This window comes from Marmota marmota, unplaced genomic scaffold, assembly GCF_001458135.2.
Source record: "Marmota marmota marmota unplaced genomic scaffold, marMar, whole genome shotgun sequence".
In the NCBI taxonomy this organism is placed as follows: Eukaryota; Metazoa; Chordata; class Mammalia; order Rodentia; family Sciuridae; genus Marmota; species Marmota marmota.
In genome coordinates, this window is record NW_026000174.1 from 53,279,400 (window position 1) to 53,299,506 (window position 20,107).

The window sequence follows — 20,107 nt, forward strand, 5'->3', positions numbered from 1 at the left end:
ATCAATTTAACAAAAGAGGTGAAAGACCTCTACAAGGAAAACTACAGAACACTAAAGAAAGAAATTGAAAAGACCTTAGAAGATGGAAAGCTCTCCCATGCTGTTGGAAAGGCAGAATAAATATTGTCAGAATGGCCATACTGCCCAAAGCACTATTCAGATTCAATGCAATACCAATTAAAATCCCAATGTCACTCCTTACAGAAGTAGAAGAAGCAATCATGGAATTCATTTGGAAAAATAAAAGACCCAGAATAGCCAGAGCAATCCTTAGCAAGAAGAGTGAAACAGGAGGCATCACAATACCAGATTGTTTGTGCTTCTTAAATCTGTTTCTATTTCTCTTTTAATCTTTGAAAATCAGACACATGATACAAGTATACTTTCTCTGCACCAGAGTAGAGTGGTGTGCAGTGTATAAAGAGTAAAATATTCTCACTTTTGGAAATACTCTTTGTTAAATGTTGTGTATTTTTTTAGTCTTTTTCTATTAGACACAAATACATGCATACCCATTTTAACTTAGGTGGGACCTCCACTGATGTTAGTTTTGCTGAATACATTCTGTAATAGTGCTACTCCTTGGGTTTTTATTATCCTTTCTTTGCATGTATCTCTTACAAGTGTCTCTACTCTCATATGGGTATATATGTATTTATTTGAACTTGTTCTGAAAACTTTCAAACCTGTACAAGAGAAGAGAGTAGGTCAGTGGACCCCACAGCCCACTGTCAGCCCCACCAGCTCTGTTGGAGGCCAGTTGCATCTGTGCTCTGCCCCTTCCTCCAGGGTATCCCAGGCAAATCCCAGACATTTCATCATTACCTCTGCAGATGTTTCCATATTAATCTATGTACGATGTGGGCTTTTAAAAAAACAACTAAAATATGATTATTTTTCCTATTATTAACAGTATTTCAGTATTATCAAGTAAACACCAAATATCTAGCCATTGTTCAAATTCATTTGTCTCATAATATTTTTTTATAGTTTGACTCAGTAAATAATAAGAATGACCAAGGTTGGCCTTTGTGTTGCAAAACTGAAGCTTTGTATTTGAGCGGTTTGTGAGTCTGATCATGTGTGTGGCTTGAAGGCCAGCAGAGGATGACCCTGCAAGCTTGCTTTGTCGAGGTGAGGTGGACGCTCTGTAGCAGGAGAACTATGAGGAGTTTGTGCCAGACTGCAGCTGGCCAGATGAGAGATGGAGGCTGTGGGAGAAAGGCTCAGTGACAGAGGAGATGTCCTAGAGTGGGGAGCCCTGGAAAGTGCGAAGACTCTTGGACTGACAGAGTGCTCGGCCTGCCATGAGCCTGATCATCACACTAAGACTTTTTCAACCACAAGTCTTCTATTCGATCTCTTGTAGCTTTAGGCTGATCCAAGGCTTTTGAACTGATTTCTGATTTGGGAATCCATAATGGGAAAACAGAAAGTGCTGCTCAGAATTCTAAGTCAGTGTAAAACATGTGTTCTGTAAAGCAAGGGTGCTTACAATGTTTTCTCCATTATAACACCATGGAGAGCTCGGCGGAGGAGACTGTGACTTAGATCTCAGGCTTGTCAGTAGCAAGGCTGGGCGAGGCGAGTTGACTAACTGCAGGCGGACTTTCTGAGATCACAGAGATCGCATGTGTGTGATCCGTGACAAAAGGCATGCTTCAGACTGCATGCTGTCCTGCTGCCACTGCATGACGCCTGCCTTATTCCCCCAGAACAGAGTAACAAGTTGGTGGTCGAGGGACAGAGTAACAGAGCTTCCTCCCTACATGCAGTCACAGCCAATTCGCCCACACCCTGCCTTACCTGGGCCGCCTGGTGCCTGTCTCTCGGAGCCCTGTCTGCTTCTTTGCACTGAGGCCATGGCCACGTGGAGTCTGCTTGCCATCATGGCCATGGAACCCACCCAAGTTCATGTTGGATGGATTCGAGGCTGCATGCTAATCAGGAAAAATCAGACCGTATGTTGGTACTCAGGGTAGTCATTACAGTTTAGAGAGTAGACTGGCAGCTGGAGAGGTTTTTATCCTGCACATTACCTCACTCACCAGTTCTTGGTTTCATAAAGCTTAAACAAACACAGTGGGATTTCTAGGAGTGGTTTGAAAATCTTTGAATTTAAACTGGTCATGTTAGAAGGGAATGTAGGTTGTCATCAGGGCAGGGCAGCGATTGGTAGCAATCAATATTGCAAAAAATGTGGTTTCTCGGTTCAGACATTTTGGCTTAGATGCTGTAGTATGTGCAACTGGCAAAACTGCCCCCAGAAAGTGATTTCGATGGGTTTGGGGCCCCTGGGACAGAATAACAATAAAAGTTGGTGTGATATACACCTGTTTCCTTTCTCTGATGAAGTGTCATTGTACTACTTGCTGGTTTCAATTAAAAAAATGTGGTCACTGTTTTCTAATTAAGGAGAATAATAGCTAGTGCAGGCCAACTGCAGGAGAAGCACTGAAGGCCTGATTCTGGATTCTGCTTCCTGAAGAGGGAATTGGGTTAATAAGACTGAGTGGCTGGAAGGGGCAATGTGAGCTGGCAGAGGCTACATGATTGGCATGTGGCTCTGGAATGACAGAGGAAAGTGCTATGCAGGCCAAGGCTGGGGAGAGGCTGGGGTATATGTGATATGAGTCGTGAGACTTTCCAGCCACCTCTGCTTTCCTTGCCATTTTCTCCCACGATTTCAGGCAGAGGGGTGGGAAATGCCCCAGCCAGTCTTCCTGAGCAGATCTGTTGCTGTAAATGTGTTTAAGAATAAAGTAGGACTTTGGGGAGGGAGAGGGGAGTAGGAACTGAATGAGGTGGCAGAGGGGTTATTCATAGTGTCCCCTGGGGTATGATGTATTTTAAAAAATGGAAAGTAAGAAAGAGTTTTGGGCCTAGGGGAAGGTTGGTGATTCAGGAATAGGATGCAGCTGGAGTCCAGCAGATGCGACATGAGTGTGGAACATTGAGCACAGTGTCTTAGATAGCTGTGCCTCTGTCACATCAGCTGCTGTTGAACAGTAAGACTCAGTCATTGCTGTCCCTGTCACAGAGCTTTTCGAATGAAGGCCTTCTTTCTTTCTCATTGTTTGATGAACCTTGCTTTCAGGGCGTTGTTGGCTGGCGGTGGCTTTTCTACGTGGACTTACCGGCAAGGCTATGACGTCAGCATTCCTGTCTATAGTCCCTTGTCAGCTGAGGTGGATCTTCCAGAACAAGGACCAGGGTAAGTGCCTTCTGTGCACATCCAGTGTGCCTTCACAGAGTCTGGGGGATGCTGCAGCTTAGCCTGGGGGTTTCCCAGCAATTGTGGCATTACTTTGAGGTCAAGTCTTGAGTGTGCCCTCGGCCCCAGCCACCCCAAGATTGTCCATCCTTGGTCTTTCACTATCTCGGTCAACTCCCGGGCTGTCTTCCAGGTTTCCCAAACCAGGACTCTGCCACATCCCTGACTCCTTCCTTCCCTTTACTGATCCAAAATAACAATATGTCCTTTGACTTTGTATCCAAAACATGCCTCAGAGCTCTCTATCCCTCCTCCCCTCTGCCCACAGCAGGCTGCTGTCACTGCCCTGTGGGCTCCTGAATGGACCCTGTTGGGCATCCCCGACTCCAGCTTGCTGTGCTGTGGCCTGGTCCTTGGCCCCACACTCCTGGAAGGACAGGGCCACCTCCCTGGCGTGTCTGTCAGGGTTCTCTGCCATCTGACCACTCCTTCTCGAGCCTTTTCTCTGAGAACATTTTTTCCCTTTTATGTTCTTAGTATGGGCTTTGCTCTCCCAGGTTTTTCTGGGCTGCAAGTACACTCAATTGCCTGGGAATCTTTTTCCTCATCAGTCTGGTGTCCTGCTCGTGCTTAAGGTTTCACCTCGAAACCACTAGTCATGGGCCAGGTGGGTGCACTCTGTTCGCCCTGGATGGCTCCTCTGCATTACGCTCCCATGGCAACCGGCTCTTCTCGAAGGTGCTTGGTGTGCTCTGGCATCTGACTTGCTCCAAACCTGTCTTCTCTAGACTTTGGATTGTCTGTGCAGTGGAACAGAGGCTGGGCCTGTGTCAGCTGCTGCAGTGTAGTATAAGTCTGGCACGTAGAGCTGGCTCATACTTAATATGTGGAATCAGTGGAAGGGTCCGCAGCAGGGATGTGGCGGGCCCTTGTCTAACTTTTTAGCTGTAGTCTCTTTAAATGTTGTGTTATTGGGCTGCAGTTGTGGCTCAGCGGTAGTAGAGTACTTGCCTGCCGATGTGAGGCCCTGGGTTCGATCCTCAGCACCACATAAAAATAAATAATAAAAAAAATGTTGTGTTATTGCATGATGAGAACTCCATGAGCTTTAAACAATGCTAATGAAAACTCCTTTTTAAGTGCCAACATACAAAGGTGACTGAAATTACAAACCTGAAGATATCATACCCATTCAGAGAAGCTGAGTGTGATGGCACACACCTGTAATCCCAGCTGTCTGAGAGGCTGAGGCAGAAGGATCATAAGTCGGAGGTCAGCCTAGTCAATTTACCGAGACCCTATCTCAGAATAAAATAAAAATGGCAGCTGGGGGGAGGTAGAGCTTAATGGTAGGGCATATCGGGATCAATCCCCAGTACTGCAAAAAACAAACACAAAACTCATGCTTGGTGGTAGAAATGGGTCTTAAGGGAATAGTTTGCTTGGAAACCATTAGAACCATCCTCTGAGCATCCCAGGTTTCCCCTTATCAACCTTCATGGGTTGAGAAGTACAAGAAAGCTTCCCAGGAGAGAAAGTAGCTCTCCTCCATGTGTGGTTTACTGGGGGACCTGGAACCAAACTCTGAAACTTAGGGGGGGCAAATGTTGTTATTTAGTCAGTGCACAAATCCCAGATCAGCTGGAGACATTTTTTCCTTGTCCTTCAGCAAGTGCAAAGAGAAACTGAGTTGTTCATGAACTTGTCTCAGATCATCTTCCTGAATTTTTTTTCCTTGAAATAGACTCCTACAGTTGATGTAATTTGTTTTTATTATTTTTGAGTTGAGATTAATTCATATAGTATAAATTCATTGTTTTAAAATTATAATTCAGTGGTTTTTAATATACATACAAAGTTGTGCAACTGTTAGTACTACTATTTAATTTGAGAACATTTTCATTACTCCAGAAATAAAATAAAATAAAATCCATACCTGCTTGTAGTCACTTCTGATCCCTATCCCCAGGAATAACCATTCTTCTCTTCTGTCTCTATGTGTCTGATTACCCTGGATATTTTCTTTAGATGTGATACAATATCACATGCAATATTGTCTTTTCTTCTTATCACAAAGTTTTCAGGATTTATCCATATTGTAACATGGAATCAGCATGTCATTTCTTTTTTGGCAGAATAGTATTTCATCATTTAGACACATATACCACATTTTCTTTATCATTTGATGTATCATTTTGTATTAGTTTATGGAAATTGGAGTTATTTTCACTTTTTAGCTACTATGAGTAATGTTGCTATGAACATTTGTATATGGGTTTTTAGGTAAACCTGTTTTCAGTTCTGTCAGATATATACTTAGGAGTGGAATTACTGGGCTTTGTGGTAACTCGACATTTTAACTTTTTGAGGAACTGCCAGACCATTTCCCATGGTGGCTGTACCATTTTACATCCAATTGACAGTGTATAAAGGTTCCAGTTTTCCACACCTGTGCCAACACTTGTTATTGTCTGCATTGATTCTAGCCATCCTACTGGATATGAAGTAGTACCTCATTGTGGTTTTGATTTGCATTTCCCTAATGATTAATAATTTCAAGCACCTTTTCATCTGCTTATTGGATGTTTATATAACTGCTTTGGAGAAACGTCTATTCAGATTATTTGCCATATATGTCTCCTAATATATATGTATTGGTGGTACTGGGGATTGAACCCAGGGCCTCATGTGGGCTAAGCTGCATTCACATTCTACCACTAAGCTACATCCAGCTCCAGTTGCCGATTTTAAAATTCAGTAGTCATCTTATAGAGCTCTGAGAGTTTTTTTTTTTTAATTTTTTATTGTTGGTTGTTCAAAACATTACATAGTTCTTGATATATCATATTTCACACTTTGATTCAAGTGGGTTATGAACTCCCATTTTTACCCCATATACAGATTGCAGAATCACATCAGTTACACATCCATTGATTTACATATTGCCATACTAGTGTCTGTTGTGTTCTGCTGCCTTTCCTATCCTCTACTATCCCCCCTCCCCTCCCCTCTTCTCTCTCTACCCTCTCTACTGTCATTCATTTCTCCCCCTTGTATTATTTTCCCCTTTCCCCTCACTTCCTCTTGTATGAAATTTTGTATAACCCTGAGGGTCTCCTTCCATTTCCATGCAATTTCCCTTCTCTCTCCCTTTCCCTTCCACCTCTCATCCCAGTTTAATGTTAATCTTGTTCTCATGCTCTTAGTCCCTACTCTGTTCTTAGTTACACTCCTTATATCAAAGAAGACATTTGGCATTTGTTTTTTAGGGATTGGCTAGCTTCACTTAGCATAGTCTGCTCTAATGCCATCCATTTCCCTGCAAATTCTATGATTTTGTCATTTTTTTATATATTCCAGACACTAGACCCTTATTGGATCTGTGATTTGCAAATATTTTCTCCCATTCTGTAGGTTGCTTTTCACTTTGTTGATAGTGTCCTTTGAGGCACAAAAGTTCTTACTTTGATGGAGTCCCACTTATTTATTTCTCCTTTTGCTGCTCATACTTTTCGTGTAGTATTAATGTTTAGGAAACTTGCCTGATCCAGGGTTGTAAAAATTTACACTTATATTTTCTTCTAAGAATTTTAATTTTTCAGCTCCTACATTTATGGTTGTGATTTCTTTCAAGTTAATTTTTGTATATGGTGTGAGGTAGGAGCCTAACTCCATTATTTTGCATGTAAATAATCTTGTCATCCTAGCATCACTTGTTGAAAGGAGTGTTTTCTTATTGAATGATCTTGGTATTCTTATTGACAGTCAACTGTACGTAGATATATGCTTTATTTCTGGATTCTTGATCTATATGTCAATTCTAATGCCAGTACCACACTGGCTTGATTACTGTAGCTTTGTATTTAGTTTTGAAATAGGTAAATGTGAGTCCTAAACTTTTTTACTTTTTTAAGGTTTTTCTGGTCACGGTCTCTTGCTTTTTAATTATTTTTGTTATACTGTAACTTGAATAAGAACAAACAAAAAATAATCTAAACTCCTTGTGCTTATACAACTACAAAACTAAGACAAAGTTACAAATTAAATATTAACATATTTACAAAACTTATAGCATTCACATTAACACAATTTAATGCAATAGATGAGTTTTTCTTTGAAATGAAGTTGCATCTTTTAAGGTGAATATGGCATTGGCAGTGGTCTCATGGGGGTTAGCAAGCCTGTGCCGTTGTATGCCGAGTGTCAGTGTACCTTTTACTGCATGCTTTCTATTTGAACCCCTAGGAAGCTTACCTTTATATAACTTATTGTTATATATTGTGACATCATTTATCTTCATCTGATATGTGATATGTGATTCATATTTTTCACAACATTTTATTCTGAACATTTTTGTGTGAACATAATTGTTACCCATCACCTAGATCCTACTATTTGCATTTTGCTATAATTGCTTTGTATGATTTACATTTTAAGTTTTTCCCTCTTCTCATTGGCTCACTAAATACAACAGTTTCTCTGTTGCTATAACTGAGTACCATACACAGAGTAGTTTATAAAGAATAAAACTTTATATGACTTATTGTTTTGATGGTTGGGAAATTCATCATTGGGCTGCTGCATCTGGTCAGGTTCTTCTTGCTCATGGGGACTGTTGAGTCCCAGAGTAGCGCAGGGCACTGCGTGGCAAGACAGAACATTCCTGCTCAGGCCTCTTCTCCTCTACTTCTCAGGAAGCCACAGCCCCGTTGGATTAGGGCCCCACCCTGATGGCCTCAGCTAACCTAGTTACCCTCCAGAGGTCTCATCTCCAAATACCATGGTCAAATCAAGTTCCCATGCTCTTAACTCCACAGTAGGGATTAAATTTCAACATGAGTTTTGGTAGAAATATTTAAACCATCATTAAATGTGAGCAAAAATATGCCTATTCTAAATTTTTTATTGCCATCAAAATGAAAATACTAAGATAATTCTTATGGAGAATTTATAGATTTGTAGACTGGAGAAACTGATACAGTTCAGTACTCTGTTTTGAAGCTCAATTTCTGTACGTTGAGAAAGGGTGGTCTGCATGGGCAGCCGGGGCCCTCTGTAGCTTTGTAGTTAGTTTTGAAATAGGTAAATGTGAGTCCTAAAACTTTTTTACTTTTTTAAGGTTTTTCTGGTCAAGGTCTCTTGCAAGTTTCTGACTTGTGTGCCAAGGATCTTAATTTGGCATGTTTTTATAGCACGAATATGAACAACTATTGTAAGTAGAAAGGTTACTCCTCTGATTGATGCTTCTGTGAGCATTTACTAAATTAGTTATGTGATTCAACAACAACAAAAAAATTACCCTTTTTCCCGGAGTTCTGGAAATTATTTAATTCAGTTCATGGCGAAGCTTTATGGAAGGCCTATTTGAACCAACTCTTGGGCTCAACAAGGTGAAGGAAATTAGCTTGTTCCCCAGGGGACATTTGGCAGTGTATAGACAGTTTTGATTGTCACCATTGAGGAGCATGTATGTATGCCAAGGGACCCCGAGGCCCCCGTTTCCATGACTTGTTAGGGGACCTGGCGACTCGGTGTGTGGCTATGCTGGTGGCATGGGTGCTCTCTGCTGCAGGGGTGAAACTCAGACCCCCAGCAGGAAGCAGGTGGTCAGCACAAACCATATGCTTTGCACGGTTTGCTCGTTGAGAGCCTCTCACCAGTTCAGAGGATGATGGGGACCTTCCCCGAATCCAGGTTCCCAGAAGCCAGTCAAGGTGCCAGTCTTAGAAGCAAGTCTTTCAAAGGACAGAAACTAGACTTGTGACATTGGCTCTTTTGCACAGCCCCCCCTCCCTCCAGAGCAAGTGAGTGCCAGCGTTGGTGTGGTACGGCTGAGAAACCCCAGAGAGGCAGTGGGCATGAGGATCGGTCTGTTGGGGGCTCGGCTGCCTCTGGCCTGCCTTAGATACAGCTTCCTTGAGACCGCTTATTCTGTTTGCTGCTGTAATCCAGCTCTGTTCTATTGGTTTAGGACTCTTAATTCCCTCCAGATTTAATCCAGGGAAGAAAACACTGAGAAGATTTAGTCAAAACAAAAAGGAGAACAGACCACTTGGAGCAATAAAGATCATTTTCAAATAATTAATGTCAGAGACTTAAACTGTTATATTGGTGGTATTTTCTTAGTAATTTGAACTCTAGTTTATATGTATAGATATACTGAATTTAAGATCTTTAACTAGATCACTGAAGGTTTCAGTTAGTGTGTAAAGTTCTGTGGTTCAGTCATTGGGTAAAGAACCTGGTGCAGTGTCAGTGGAGGGCTGTGTGTGTGTGTGTGTGGGGGGGGGGGGCTTGTGGGTACCACCCTCCACTGTGGCCCAGGGCTGGGTCTCGGCAGCCTGGCTGGGCTCTGCTCTCTGGCCTGTGTCCAGTCTGGCAGCAGAGGCACTGCTTTCATAGAGAACCCCTGTCCCCCAAACAAAGGACAACCACAGAGGTAAAGACACGTCTTCCAGGAACCTGGGCCAGGGCAGGGTGGCTTTGCTGCCCTATGTGAGAGTTGCTTTCTGAGGGAATTCCCACACCTCCCGAGGCTACAGGAGGAGTGAGGGGAGGGAGGGCTGTTTTTGTTTTTATTTTAAATCTCTCCCAGTAGTTTTTCAATGGGAAGCCGAGGATTGTTGCTATTGATAGCTTCTTCTCACAGCTGTGTTGGCCCCAGCTGGAATTCTTGTCATTTTCCTTCTAAAAGGAACTAAATTGGGAGTTTACCTCCATTACTATTGAGGGCAACTTCAAGTTCTCAGCATGATTTTACTTAAATTTAGATATCAGGCTGCTGGGAGGAAACATGAAAGGCGTAGCTAGTAATTTTAGTCTTTGAAAGAAAAACAAATCCACCTTTAAATTTCGTTTGCTTAAAACCAAAATGAGCATACCCTCTCAAACTGCCTGTCGGGTCAGGGAGGGCCAGCAGGCGGGCAGCAGGGGAACACGGTCAGCCTCTTGTTCACATTTGTACGTCCATGTGGGAGACAGAGCCCGGTGGAGTGGGGATCCTGTGCTCCTGGTAACAGCGTCTGGAACGGAACTTTGTTTCTTAACAGTGAAATCTAACTCTGCGTCTGTCTCCTCAAGAGTTGCTTTGGGCAGTGCACACGGACATCTCTGTGTGGATCTTTGTGTGTGATCTTTGTGTCTGTGCATCTGAAAGTCGTGCATTCGTGTCGGTACCACCAGTTCTGTCCAGCACTGCAAGGCCTTCTGGTCTTCTCTGTTTGCATATTGGTTGTACCCTTCTCCGGCTCCCGTCATCCTCAGTGTCTTTATGGGGACTGATGGACCTTTCCATGTCTTTCCATGTTTGTACATAATCAGGCGTTGCTGCCACCGCCCCACGCTACACAAGTCCTCCTCACCTGCCCAGACTCTCCCGTGCTGCACTTCACTGCTGTCCCCCCACCCCGGTCCACCTTCCTCATGCTTCTCAGTTCTACCTCTGGAGTGATGCTACCATTGCTGTCATCCTTCTGCCACCTGGGCACTTTTGCAGCCTGCCCAGGCTTTGGCACTATCTGGGCTGCCCACCTGCCCTCCTAACCACATCCCTTGCTGGGTGGCCACCACAGCTACCCCATTACCAGTCCCCAGTGCAGAAGGCCTGCTCTCCCTTCTTGGGCTCTGATGCCCTGTGCCAGGCCATGCACTGGTCTCCAGTAAGTAGAAGCTCTTGCCTCACTCTGGCTTCAACATTCCAGGTGCGCTGTCTCCTTCACCATCCCTGCCATGCAGAAAAGGGACCAGTCTGTACATCTAACACAAGCTGTCTCCCTGATGAGCCTTCCAGAGCTTTCTTCTCTCCACCTTATCCTCTAACCTCTGGATCTCAGCCCACCTAGGACAGCTCTGTCAAGTACAACTTTCTGCGAAGAAAGATGGCCTGCATTTGTGTTTTCAGTTCGCCACCAGCCACACATGGCTATCGAGCACTGGAAATACAGCTAGAGTGCCTGAGGAACTGGATTTTAAATTTTATTTAATTTTCGTTAAGCCTAAGTGGCTGCCTATAGCTGATTTCTCCTAGACAGTGAAGTTCTAGCAAATCTGCTGGCCCTGTTCTGTCCTAACTGTAATGTGGGAAATGCCCTTTTGCTCTTAGTTCAGCTAAACAAAGAAATTGCCAAAAGAGAGAGTCTGGGGGGTCACAGAGCTGGCTGTGGAGGATGCCGTGCCCCTCTCTGGGCTTATTTAGTGGCTCTGCCTGGTTGGCAGGTGTTCACCTTCCTTACCTATTGCTTGGTGCCCCCTGCCCTGGAGTTTCATGCTCTAGGAAGGAAACTGACCTCCTCAGCTGGAGAGGGTCTCTTCTTTGGCTGTGGGTTTCTATGGTAAGGCTCTCCTCAGCTGGAGGCTACAAATAAATATAAGAAATTAAGGGGAGAAAAGCAAGCAAGAAAAATGGAGATGAGTTCACAACCCACAGGCTTTTGGTTCTTCCTGAAGCATGGTGTCATCCCGGCTTGCCTGATGGTGCTGCCCATGACACGTAGAGCCCTGGTGTTTCTCTGGGCCTGAGCCGTTTGGACTAGATGTAAGCGATGCTGCTTGCGGGTCCCGTGGTGTTTCATTTCTTCCTGGACCTGCTGTATACGTGCCTTCTCTTTGGTGGTGATTTCTGGTAGTTCCCCTTCATGCCCTGGACTTTGGCACTGTCTGGGCTGCCCACCTACCTTCCAGGAAGTAATTACTTTCCATCTTCTCCCCAAAATCTTTCCCTTGACTTCAGACTTACTAACTTACTTTGTGTTCACTGTTATTTATTTATTTGAGGTTCAGTCCTACCTTTTGCCCAGGCTGGCCTTGAGCTCCTGGTTTCAAGTGATCTTCCTGACTCAGCGTCCCGACTAGCTGGAACAACAGTTGTGTGCCACTGTGCCTGGCTTTTATGTTCATATTTTTGTCTCTTATGAAGATCTACATAGCATTAGACTCTTAGAAATCCTTTTTGCCCTCCATATTCTTTTAAGCATCGTTGGACACCCATGCTTTGGGAATATAGATTTTTCTGCTTCTAATTTTCAACTTCCATTGGTCCTTGTGGCTTTGACATTGGGGATTCTTTCCTTGGAGCCTCTGCCTGGTGTAGGGATGCCGTTCCACTGTACTACCCATAGAGTAGAATCCCCCGCCTCCCTGTTTGAAGAATGCAGCCAACTCTCAGTTTCTTTTCAGAGTCGAGAGTCAGATTTAACTAATGATAACATTTTGATGTTCTTTCCAAATAACCAGTCAGTCAGCTTCTGTGTCTCTGCACACAAATGTATTCATAGCATGGGTTCCAGGCATGTACTCATAGAGTGCTGTCTAGGCTTGGCATGTAATGAGCACTTCCTTACCGCACTGAGAACTTTCCCAAGTAAAACTTTTATGATTACATACTATTTCAGAATGTGAACAAATAATACCTTATCTTCTTCCAGTATGTAATATTTTAAATATTCAGTAATGCCACAGAGTATAATTTCCAAAAGACAAAAATCAGTGGATATCAAGACTGGTAAGCCAGCACTTGTTGCTGTGAGTTGAATATCAAAGTTTGTTTAACCTTGACTGACATGCCAACTGCAGGTTTCCAGTCACCTTCTCTTCTCTTTGTAGTCCTCGGCGATACTTCCTCCTGTCCTCTCAGATGGCTGTCCATCCCGAGTACAGAGAGGACCTAGACGCTCTGCAGGCCAAACATGGAGGGTCGGTGTTGGTGCTGGATAAGTGCAGCAACCTCTCAGAGGGCGCCCTTTCTGTCCGCAAGCGCTGCCACAAGCACCAGGTCTTCGATTACCCGCAGGTGCTGCAGGTGAGTGTCGTTCATGACCTCTGTTGGGCTCAGGAGAGGTCACTTCCCGGGGCTGCAGCTGATCCTAGCAAACAGAAGTTGTTTGTTTTCCACATGCAACTAGGAACATTACCCAAAGGGAGAAGAAAATGGAGTATTGCTCTTTGCCATGAACTTAGACCTCCAGGTGCCGGGGTGTCTGGTTTACTGTGTTCATAGGAAGCTTGGTCTGTGAGAGTTCAGGCTCCTTTCAGATACTCACTGTATTTCACCAGTATAGATCTGGTAGATGTACAGGAAGCCACATGGACAAAGCAGGCAGGTGCGTTTGCTCTTACCTCTGTGCTCCTGGGCCATCTAGAGACATCCTTCTTTAAGGTGGCAACTTGCTTTGCCGGCCCTGCTAGCCCACAAGACTGCAGTCAGCTTTCCCTGGGAGTGCAGGGTTTTTGGGGTTGTTTTCATTTTGGTTTTGGTGTTTATTTCAATTGTGTGTACCTCCACAGACAAAGGCAAACCATCCCTTTAGGGGTGTCTTAGAGGTGTTTAGCATCCAAGGGCACGGGGGCTGGGGAAGGAGAATATGAGCCTCGTTCATGTAAATATTCAAAATTCAGAATTGTTCAGGAGAAATATCAAGGAGCTAGTGTGATTTTTTTTTTTTTTTTAAATCTCCTGAGAGCGGGCCCATGCTGAGATTGTTAAAATACTTTCTTTCAAGAAACGTGGCTCTTCCTCTGGAATGTCTGACTGATAACAGTGGTGATGTGAGCAGGAGTAGTTTAGTAACCCTATCTAGACAGGAGAAGTGGTTATCACACTTGTGTCCACATGTGGGCGCCCCTTGGGCGGCAAGCCTTCCACCTGCAGCTCCAGGTGCTGCGGTCTTGCTTCATCTCCCTCTCCCCAGGGGGGTTTGGGATTTTGAGTTTCTTCCCTTCTTTCATTTCTGAACTTTCCTTTTCTCTAGAGATTAGGTGATGTTTTACTTTTCAACATTTTTTTTTCTCTGAAGAGGTACAACCTGGGAGAAACTGAGTGTTCGGGAAGGAATCGTCCCTTATTATGGTCCCCAGCTGTCTTTCCTCTGTTCCTCTCTCATTTTCCCAAGCACTCCCACATGTGGGGAGGCATTTAATGGAGGGAGTGAAGAAGAGATTTTTTTTTTTTTGACATCTTTCTTTCGTTGGGTTCATTGTTTCTAGACTAAACGTGTCTGTCTTCATGTCTTTTCAAAGGCATTGCATTCCTAATTGAATGTCTTCTGCGTGCAGACACTGCTAAAAGCCCCGGGAGTAGGAAGATGAGTGGCGATTTGATCTCTCCCTTTAGGGGCTCCTCTAGAGGGCCCTGTGTTCCCCGGCAATGGGGGTGTGGTAAGCGCCGTAAGCGGTGTCAGCAGTGGCCCTGGCGTGCTCACACAGTCCACCAGTGCTAAGGGAAGCTAGGCTGCAGGAGCCCATGAGGTGGCCTGTGCCGAGGAAGACTTGGTTGGCTTTGAACCCGTGCAGAACACCAGTTCAGACGTCATTTAAATGACACTGAAGAGTAGCAACATGAAGGCTCACAGCCAGTTAAGCTTGTCAGTGTTTGATGTGTGTGAACTATGGTCTTGGTCTTTTCTGAATCTAGGTGCCTCGGTGTCGCTTGGTTTTACGCCTTGAAGGGGCTCATGGTCCGAGGGATGGCAAGGCTGGTTGGTAATCCCTACCCTCTGCTTGTGCTCTTGCAGGAGGCTACTTTCTGTGTGGTCCTTCGTGGTGCTCGGCTGGGCCAGGCTGTGTTGAGTGACGTGCTGCAGGCTGGCTGTGTCCCCGTAGTCATTGCCGACTCCTATGTTCTGCCTTTCTCTGAAGTTCTGGACTGGAAGAGGTGGGTATTCCCGTCTCGTCAACTTTAGCTGGTGGGTCTGCAAGCAGTAGAAATCAACAGCCCCTTGGTGACTGTAATGCGTACCTAGGCTGGAGAACGACAGGGTGAGCATCTGTAATCTGAAAATGCAAAATCAGATATGCTCCAAAATTGGAAATTTTCTGAGCACTGTCATGATGCCACCAGTGGACAATTCCACCTCATATGATAGGTCCCAGTCAAAATGCAGGTGTACTGTGCAGTTACCTTCAGTTCACGCATGTAGGTTGTATATGAGGCCTAAATGAATTTCTTGTTCAGTCATGGGTCCTGTCCCCAAGATGTCTCATTGTGTATGCAAATATTCTAAAATCTGAAAACATTCAAAATCTTAAGCACCTGGTCTAGCTTTTTGAATAAGGGATGGCCCACCTGTATTCCTTTGGTCCTGTTCTGTTGTATTTTCCATCTGGAGACTTAGCACATTGGCTTAGAGCAGTTCATAGATTGAGGCCTCTGGCCCAAATTTGCAGGATAGCTATTTCTGTAAGTGAAATTTGATTGAAACTATTGTCATGTTACTTGAGTGATTGCACAGAGACTGCAGCTTACCAAACTTGAAATATTTACTATTTGGCCCTTTCCACAAAGCAGTTCCCAGCTCCTAGCCGAGAGCAGTAGTTTTCAGCTGATAGGGGAGTAGGCTCACCTGAGAGGAGGAGTTGTTGTTGTTGTTATTTTATGGCACTGGGGGTTGAGCCCAGGACCTTATGCATGCTAAGCAATCTCTCTTCCATGAACTACATCCTCCCTATTTGAGATAGGGTCTTGCTAAGTTGCCCAGGATGGCCTCAAACTTGTGATTCTCTAGCCTCAGCCTCCCAAGTCACTGGGATTATAGGTGTGTGCCACCACTTCTGGCCCTATCCTTGGGGATTCTGAATTTTAAAACCACCCTTAACCTGATTTGTAGCCTCCACAGACTGCCATGGCTACAGATTTTCTGTTGAATTTGTACAATGATCTGGCTGGTATTGGAGAGCCTCTGCCTGGGGGTATACTTAGAAACATCCCCAGGGATAAGTACAACCGGGATCCTGCCTTGTGCTGTTCCTGGTCTTGCCCACTGTTCTCAGCTTTATTTCCCTGAGACTTTGGTGGTTTGTGTTGCAAACTGATTCCTTAGTTGTGTCCCTCTCAGTCCTGCCCTTGCCTCAGATGCTTGACTGCTGTCTTTATCTCATGGCTTTTTTGATATTTATCCAAGTCTGATCTCCACAGGTATTTGAACAATTTAAATAGCACTGTTTCATTCGTTTAGTTATTCATCCCATATTTATTGAAAGCCTATTGTGAATAACACAGTTTCTGCTTCTGAGGAGACAAGGACCTGGGGGTGGGGTGGGGTGGGAAGACAAACCATTGATTAAGGTTGAATATCCCTTGAACATTCCTTATCCGAAATGCTAGGCACCCGAAGTGTTTTAGGTTTTAGTACATTGGCATACACATAACAAGATATCTTGGGGAAGAGACCCAGATCTAAACATGAAATTCATTGAGTTTTTTGTTTGTTTGTTTTGGTATGGGGGATTGAGCTCAGGGGCACTTGATCACCGAGCCCCATCCCCAGCCCTATTTTGTATTTGATTTAGAGACAGGGGCTCACTGAGTTGCTTAGCACCTTGCTTTTTTGCTGAGGGTAGCTTTGAACTTTCCATCCTCCTGCCTCAGCCTCCCGAGCTGCTGGGATCACAGGTGTGCTCCACTGCACCTGGCTCACTGATGTTTTATAATCTACCTTATGGCCTGAAGGAAATGTCATACATGATTTTGTGCGTGAAACAGTTTCACAGTGTGGAATTTTCTACTTGTGGCATCATGTTGGCACTCCAGAGTTTTCAGATTTTGGAGCATTTTGGATTTTGGACTTTTGTATGAGGGATGCGCAACCTGCCCAGCTTTCTGTGATGAATGCCATGGCAGATGTACTCACAGGGGCTGTGAAAACCCAGAAAAGGGAAGAATGTGAGGTTATTTGCTATATTGTAGAGAAGCGATGAGCTACTTCTAGCATTTAACTGCCTATGAAAACATTTATTGAGCACCTTTTATTTGCCAGGCATTGTTAGGAACACAGATACCAGAATGTGCAAGGTCAAACCTTTGCTCCCAGAAGCTCATGGTTTTTAGTAGTGGAAGACAAACAACTGTGCCAGCAATTACCAAAACTGTGACATGACATAGCCCTGGTAGGACGGGTTGCTAGAAAAGTGAAAAGGAGGTAGCCATTGTTGTTGGTGGGTCAGTGAGGGTTTCTTAGAGTTGGTGATTTGAGCTGGGCATGAATGCCCATTTCTATGAGAATAGACCTGCTTGGGTAGTTGTGATTATGGATAAGTGGTGGAAAGGCCCAGGTTTAAGTTAGATAACCGGCTCTGTTACTGGCTAGCATGTGACTGTGGTAAATTGTTTACTCTTTTTTGAGCCTCAGTTGTCCCATCTGTATAGTAGAAATGGTTGACATGTTTAATAAATGCTTATCACACGGTTACTGCTAGGCAACCTGCCAGGTGCTTGGGCCATGCTGGTGAGTGGAGCAGGCAGCTTCCCTCCTCATGGACTAGCCCAGTGAGCAGAAATGGGTTAGATTTTAATTAATTTACACAAGCATAACTCTACTCAACGTCCTGCAGGCGGTCGTGGAGTCCTCCCTTCCCCTGTCACCGTGACTGATCTGTGAGCACGGCCCCGCCCTTCTCACCAGCTCTCCCCTGTCCGCATACCTTGCCAGCTTCTGCAGGGGTCCTGGAGGTCTCCCTGCTCCTGAGCTTGCTTCCTGTAGTTTGTTCTGACACCGTGGACCGCACAGTCCTGTGGGAGCATAATCACACTTGCCAGGCCTTTGCTTAACACCTCCTGGTGGTTTCCATTTGACAGTACCCTGTCCTTATTTGCTTTGCTGTGACCTCCCTCTCGTCTCTCCTTGGCTCCTGGTGTTCTCCATCCTGTTTACTCTGCTCCGGCCGTAGCAGCTTGCTTGCTTGCTGTTCTGGGAACATAACTGACGTGCTGCTTCCTGCTTAGTCCTGCCTGGAGCATTCTTCCCTTGGCATTCCCGTGGCCTGCTTACCACCTCTCCTTCCTTGACTGATTTGTCCCGTTGTGTTCCCAGTGTCTAGCACACAGTAGGTCCTCTATAAATAAATGCTGAATAAGTGAGTGGATTTTCATAGACAGCTTGAGGGGGAAGGCAGTACAGTTAATGCAGGGAGCACAAAGGAGAGTGGAAAGTAGTGTGCCTGGGAGGTGGGATTCACATGCACAAGCCCCATGGTAGGGCAGAGTGTGGTGTGAAGTGACTGAGAGAATACCAGTGTGACCGGGGCCCACGGTGGGGTGGAGGGAGGAATGAGAGCTGCTGAGAGCTCCCCGGAGAAGGCTGGTCAGGAGGAGGGATGGGGAGAGGACCTCCCTGTCCGGATGTGGCTGAAGCAGGCTCGGGTGTTGTTTCTGCTCATACGAATGAAACAAGACTTTCTGTAAGAGAGCTTTCTGTGGAGGGTGATGTGTGCACACTGCTTCTCTGTTGTGTTCAGAGCGTCTGTGGTGGTTCCCGAAGAAAAGATGTCAGACGTGTACAGCATTCTGCAGAGCATCCCACAAAGACAGATTGAGGAAATGCAGAGACAGGTGAGAGGCCAAGGCCAACAGCCCCGTGGGGAGGTGGCAGGGTGGGGATGACATGCTGGACGTGGTTCTTGGACACAGGGACAGCAGTCAAATGCCAGAGTGGGGTTTGTCTCTTCCCTGTGTCAGCTCACCAAACGTAAATGATAGGAGAGCAGGGCCGGGCTGGATGTTCAGGCTTCACTAGGGGAAGCCTGTTGTGGTTCAGGGACGCCAAGTCGAAGCCTGCGGGAAGAAGGTTCACAGTCACAGCAGGTGATGCTGCTCATGACTGAGACAGGGAGTCTGGCCGCCAGTGCTTCTGCGTGGCTGTGACGTGACGGTGGTGCTGTGTACACGACCTCGCTTCCTGGGTCAGCGGCCTTGGTGACAACGCTCCCTCCTGCCTGGTGGAGCATTCACCCTTCTCCGCCTTTCTCTCCAGACTTTTCCTTGGGCGGCTCTGACTGCCTCAAGGATTCCTCTGGGCTGCCCGGTGAGTCCTCCTGGTCTTTCCTTCTCTTGGAGTAAATCTCACTGGGATTAGAAATTTAAAAGTCTATCCTCAAATTGGTAATATATTTGTTTTTTTCTGTTTCCTTTTTTTTTTTAAAAAAAACATCTAATTTGTTTTATATCTTTATTTATTTTTATGTGGTGCTGAGGATCGAACCCAGTGCCTCACATGTGCGAGGCCGGCGCTGTACCACTGAGCTACAGCCCCAGCTCTGTTTCTTTTTTTAAAAATAGATTTTTAAAACCTTTTTATTGTTGTCACATCTCTGCAGGAGATGGGCAGGGCAAGAACCCGGAGTGCTCTGGGTACGCATCCTTGGGTTCAGCTTGGCTCCCCCATCCCCTTGTTCAGCTTGGCTCCACTCCCTTGGGTGCCTGCAGTTACCCTGGCCAGAAAAGGGGCCTCAGGCTTCTTTCTGAGTGAGGGGGACAGTCACCTGCTGTGCCCTGAGGAGGCTCTGGGTTACGGTGCTGCACTGTTGGCAGGCTCCCCTGCCCCCCTGGGCCTGGGTGTTGGTGACCACTCCTCCCTCCCTCAGCTCCCACTCTTGTTGCTTTGGTCTCATCTCCCATTCTTTTACATAGGGCCACACAGCATGGAGGGAGAATGTAGTGGAACAAATCCGCTCATCTGATGGCTGGGAAGCCGGAGGTGTGGAGAGGGAGGGTGGTGGGGAAGGGACCAGGTCCCTTTTATAGTACACCCAACAACCTGGAGACCTCTCACTAGGATCTGCCTCTTAAAGGTCCCACCACCCCTAGTACCACCATCTGGGAGTTGAGCCCTCTATACACGGGCCCTGGGACATTATCCAAAGTACAGAAATACCAAACTTCCTATCACACAGCAATTAAGTCTGTAGGTTCTTAGATTGTCTGTGTTGAATGCCAGCTCTGCTGGATGCACGCTGTGTGCTCTTGGGCAAGGATCTACCTACTCTGAGCCTCAGAAACCTCATCTGTGAAAAATTTTGGCATTTTTTTTTTTTTTTTTTTTTTTTTTTTTGGTACCAAGGATTGAACTCAGAGAAGACACTTGGGCATTGAGCCACATCCCCAGACCTATTTTATATTTTATGTAG

General features: G+C 45.4%; 1 protein-coding gene and 1 long non-coding RNA gene across 3 annotated transcripts in view; one reads left to right on the forward strand and one right to left on the reverse strand.

Moving 5' to 3' along the window:
• Window positions 1-20,107, forward strand: part of Ext2 (exostosin glycosyltransferase 2) — a 145,498-nt gene that overhangs the window by 12,140 nt on the left and 113,251 nt on the right. For both annotated transcript variants that reach the window (XM_015477806.2, XM_015477807.2), the window contains exons 4-7: window positions 3,098-3,214; window positions 12,815-13,010; window positions 14,722-14,861; window positions 18,440-18,533. In XM_015477806.2, the coding sequence (XP_015333292.1) occupies window positions 3,098-3,214; window positions 12,815-13,010; window positions 14,722-14,861; window positions 18,440-18,533 (547 nt within the window). The remainder of the gene's footprint in view (window positions 1-3,097; window positions 3,215-12,814; window positions 13,011-14,721; window positions 14,862-18,439; window positions 18,534-20,107) is intronic.
• On the reverse strand, window positions 12,182-18,696 carry LOC125612099. The gene is made up of 2 exons (XR_007342408.1): window positions 17,627-18,696; window positions 12,182-14,950 (listed from the first exon to the last, which is right to left on the reverse strand). It is a non-coding gene; the product is annotated as an uncharacterized LOC125612099 (long non-coding RNA).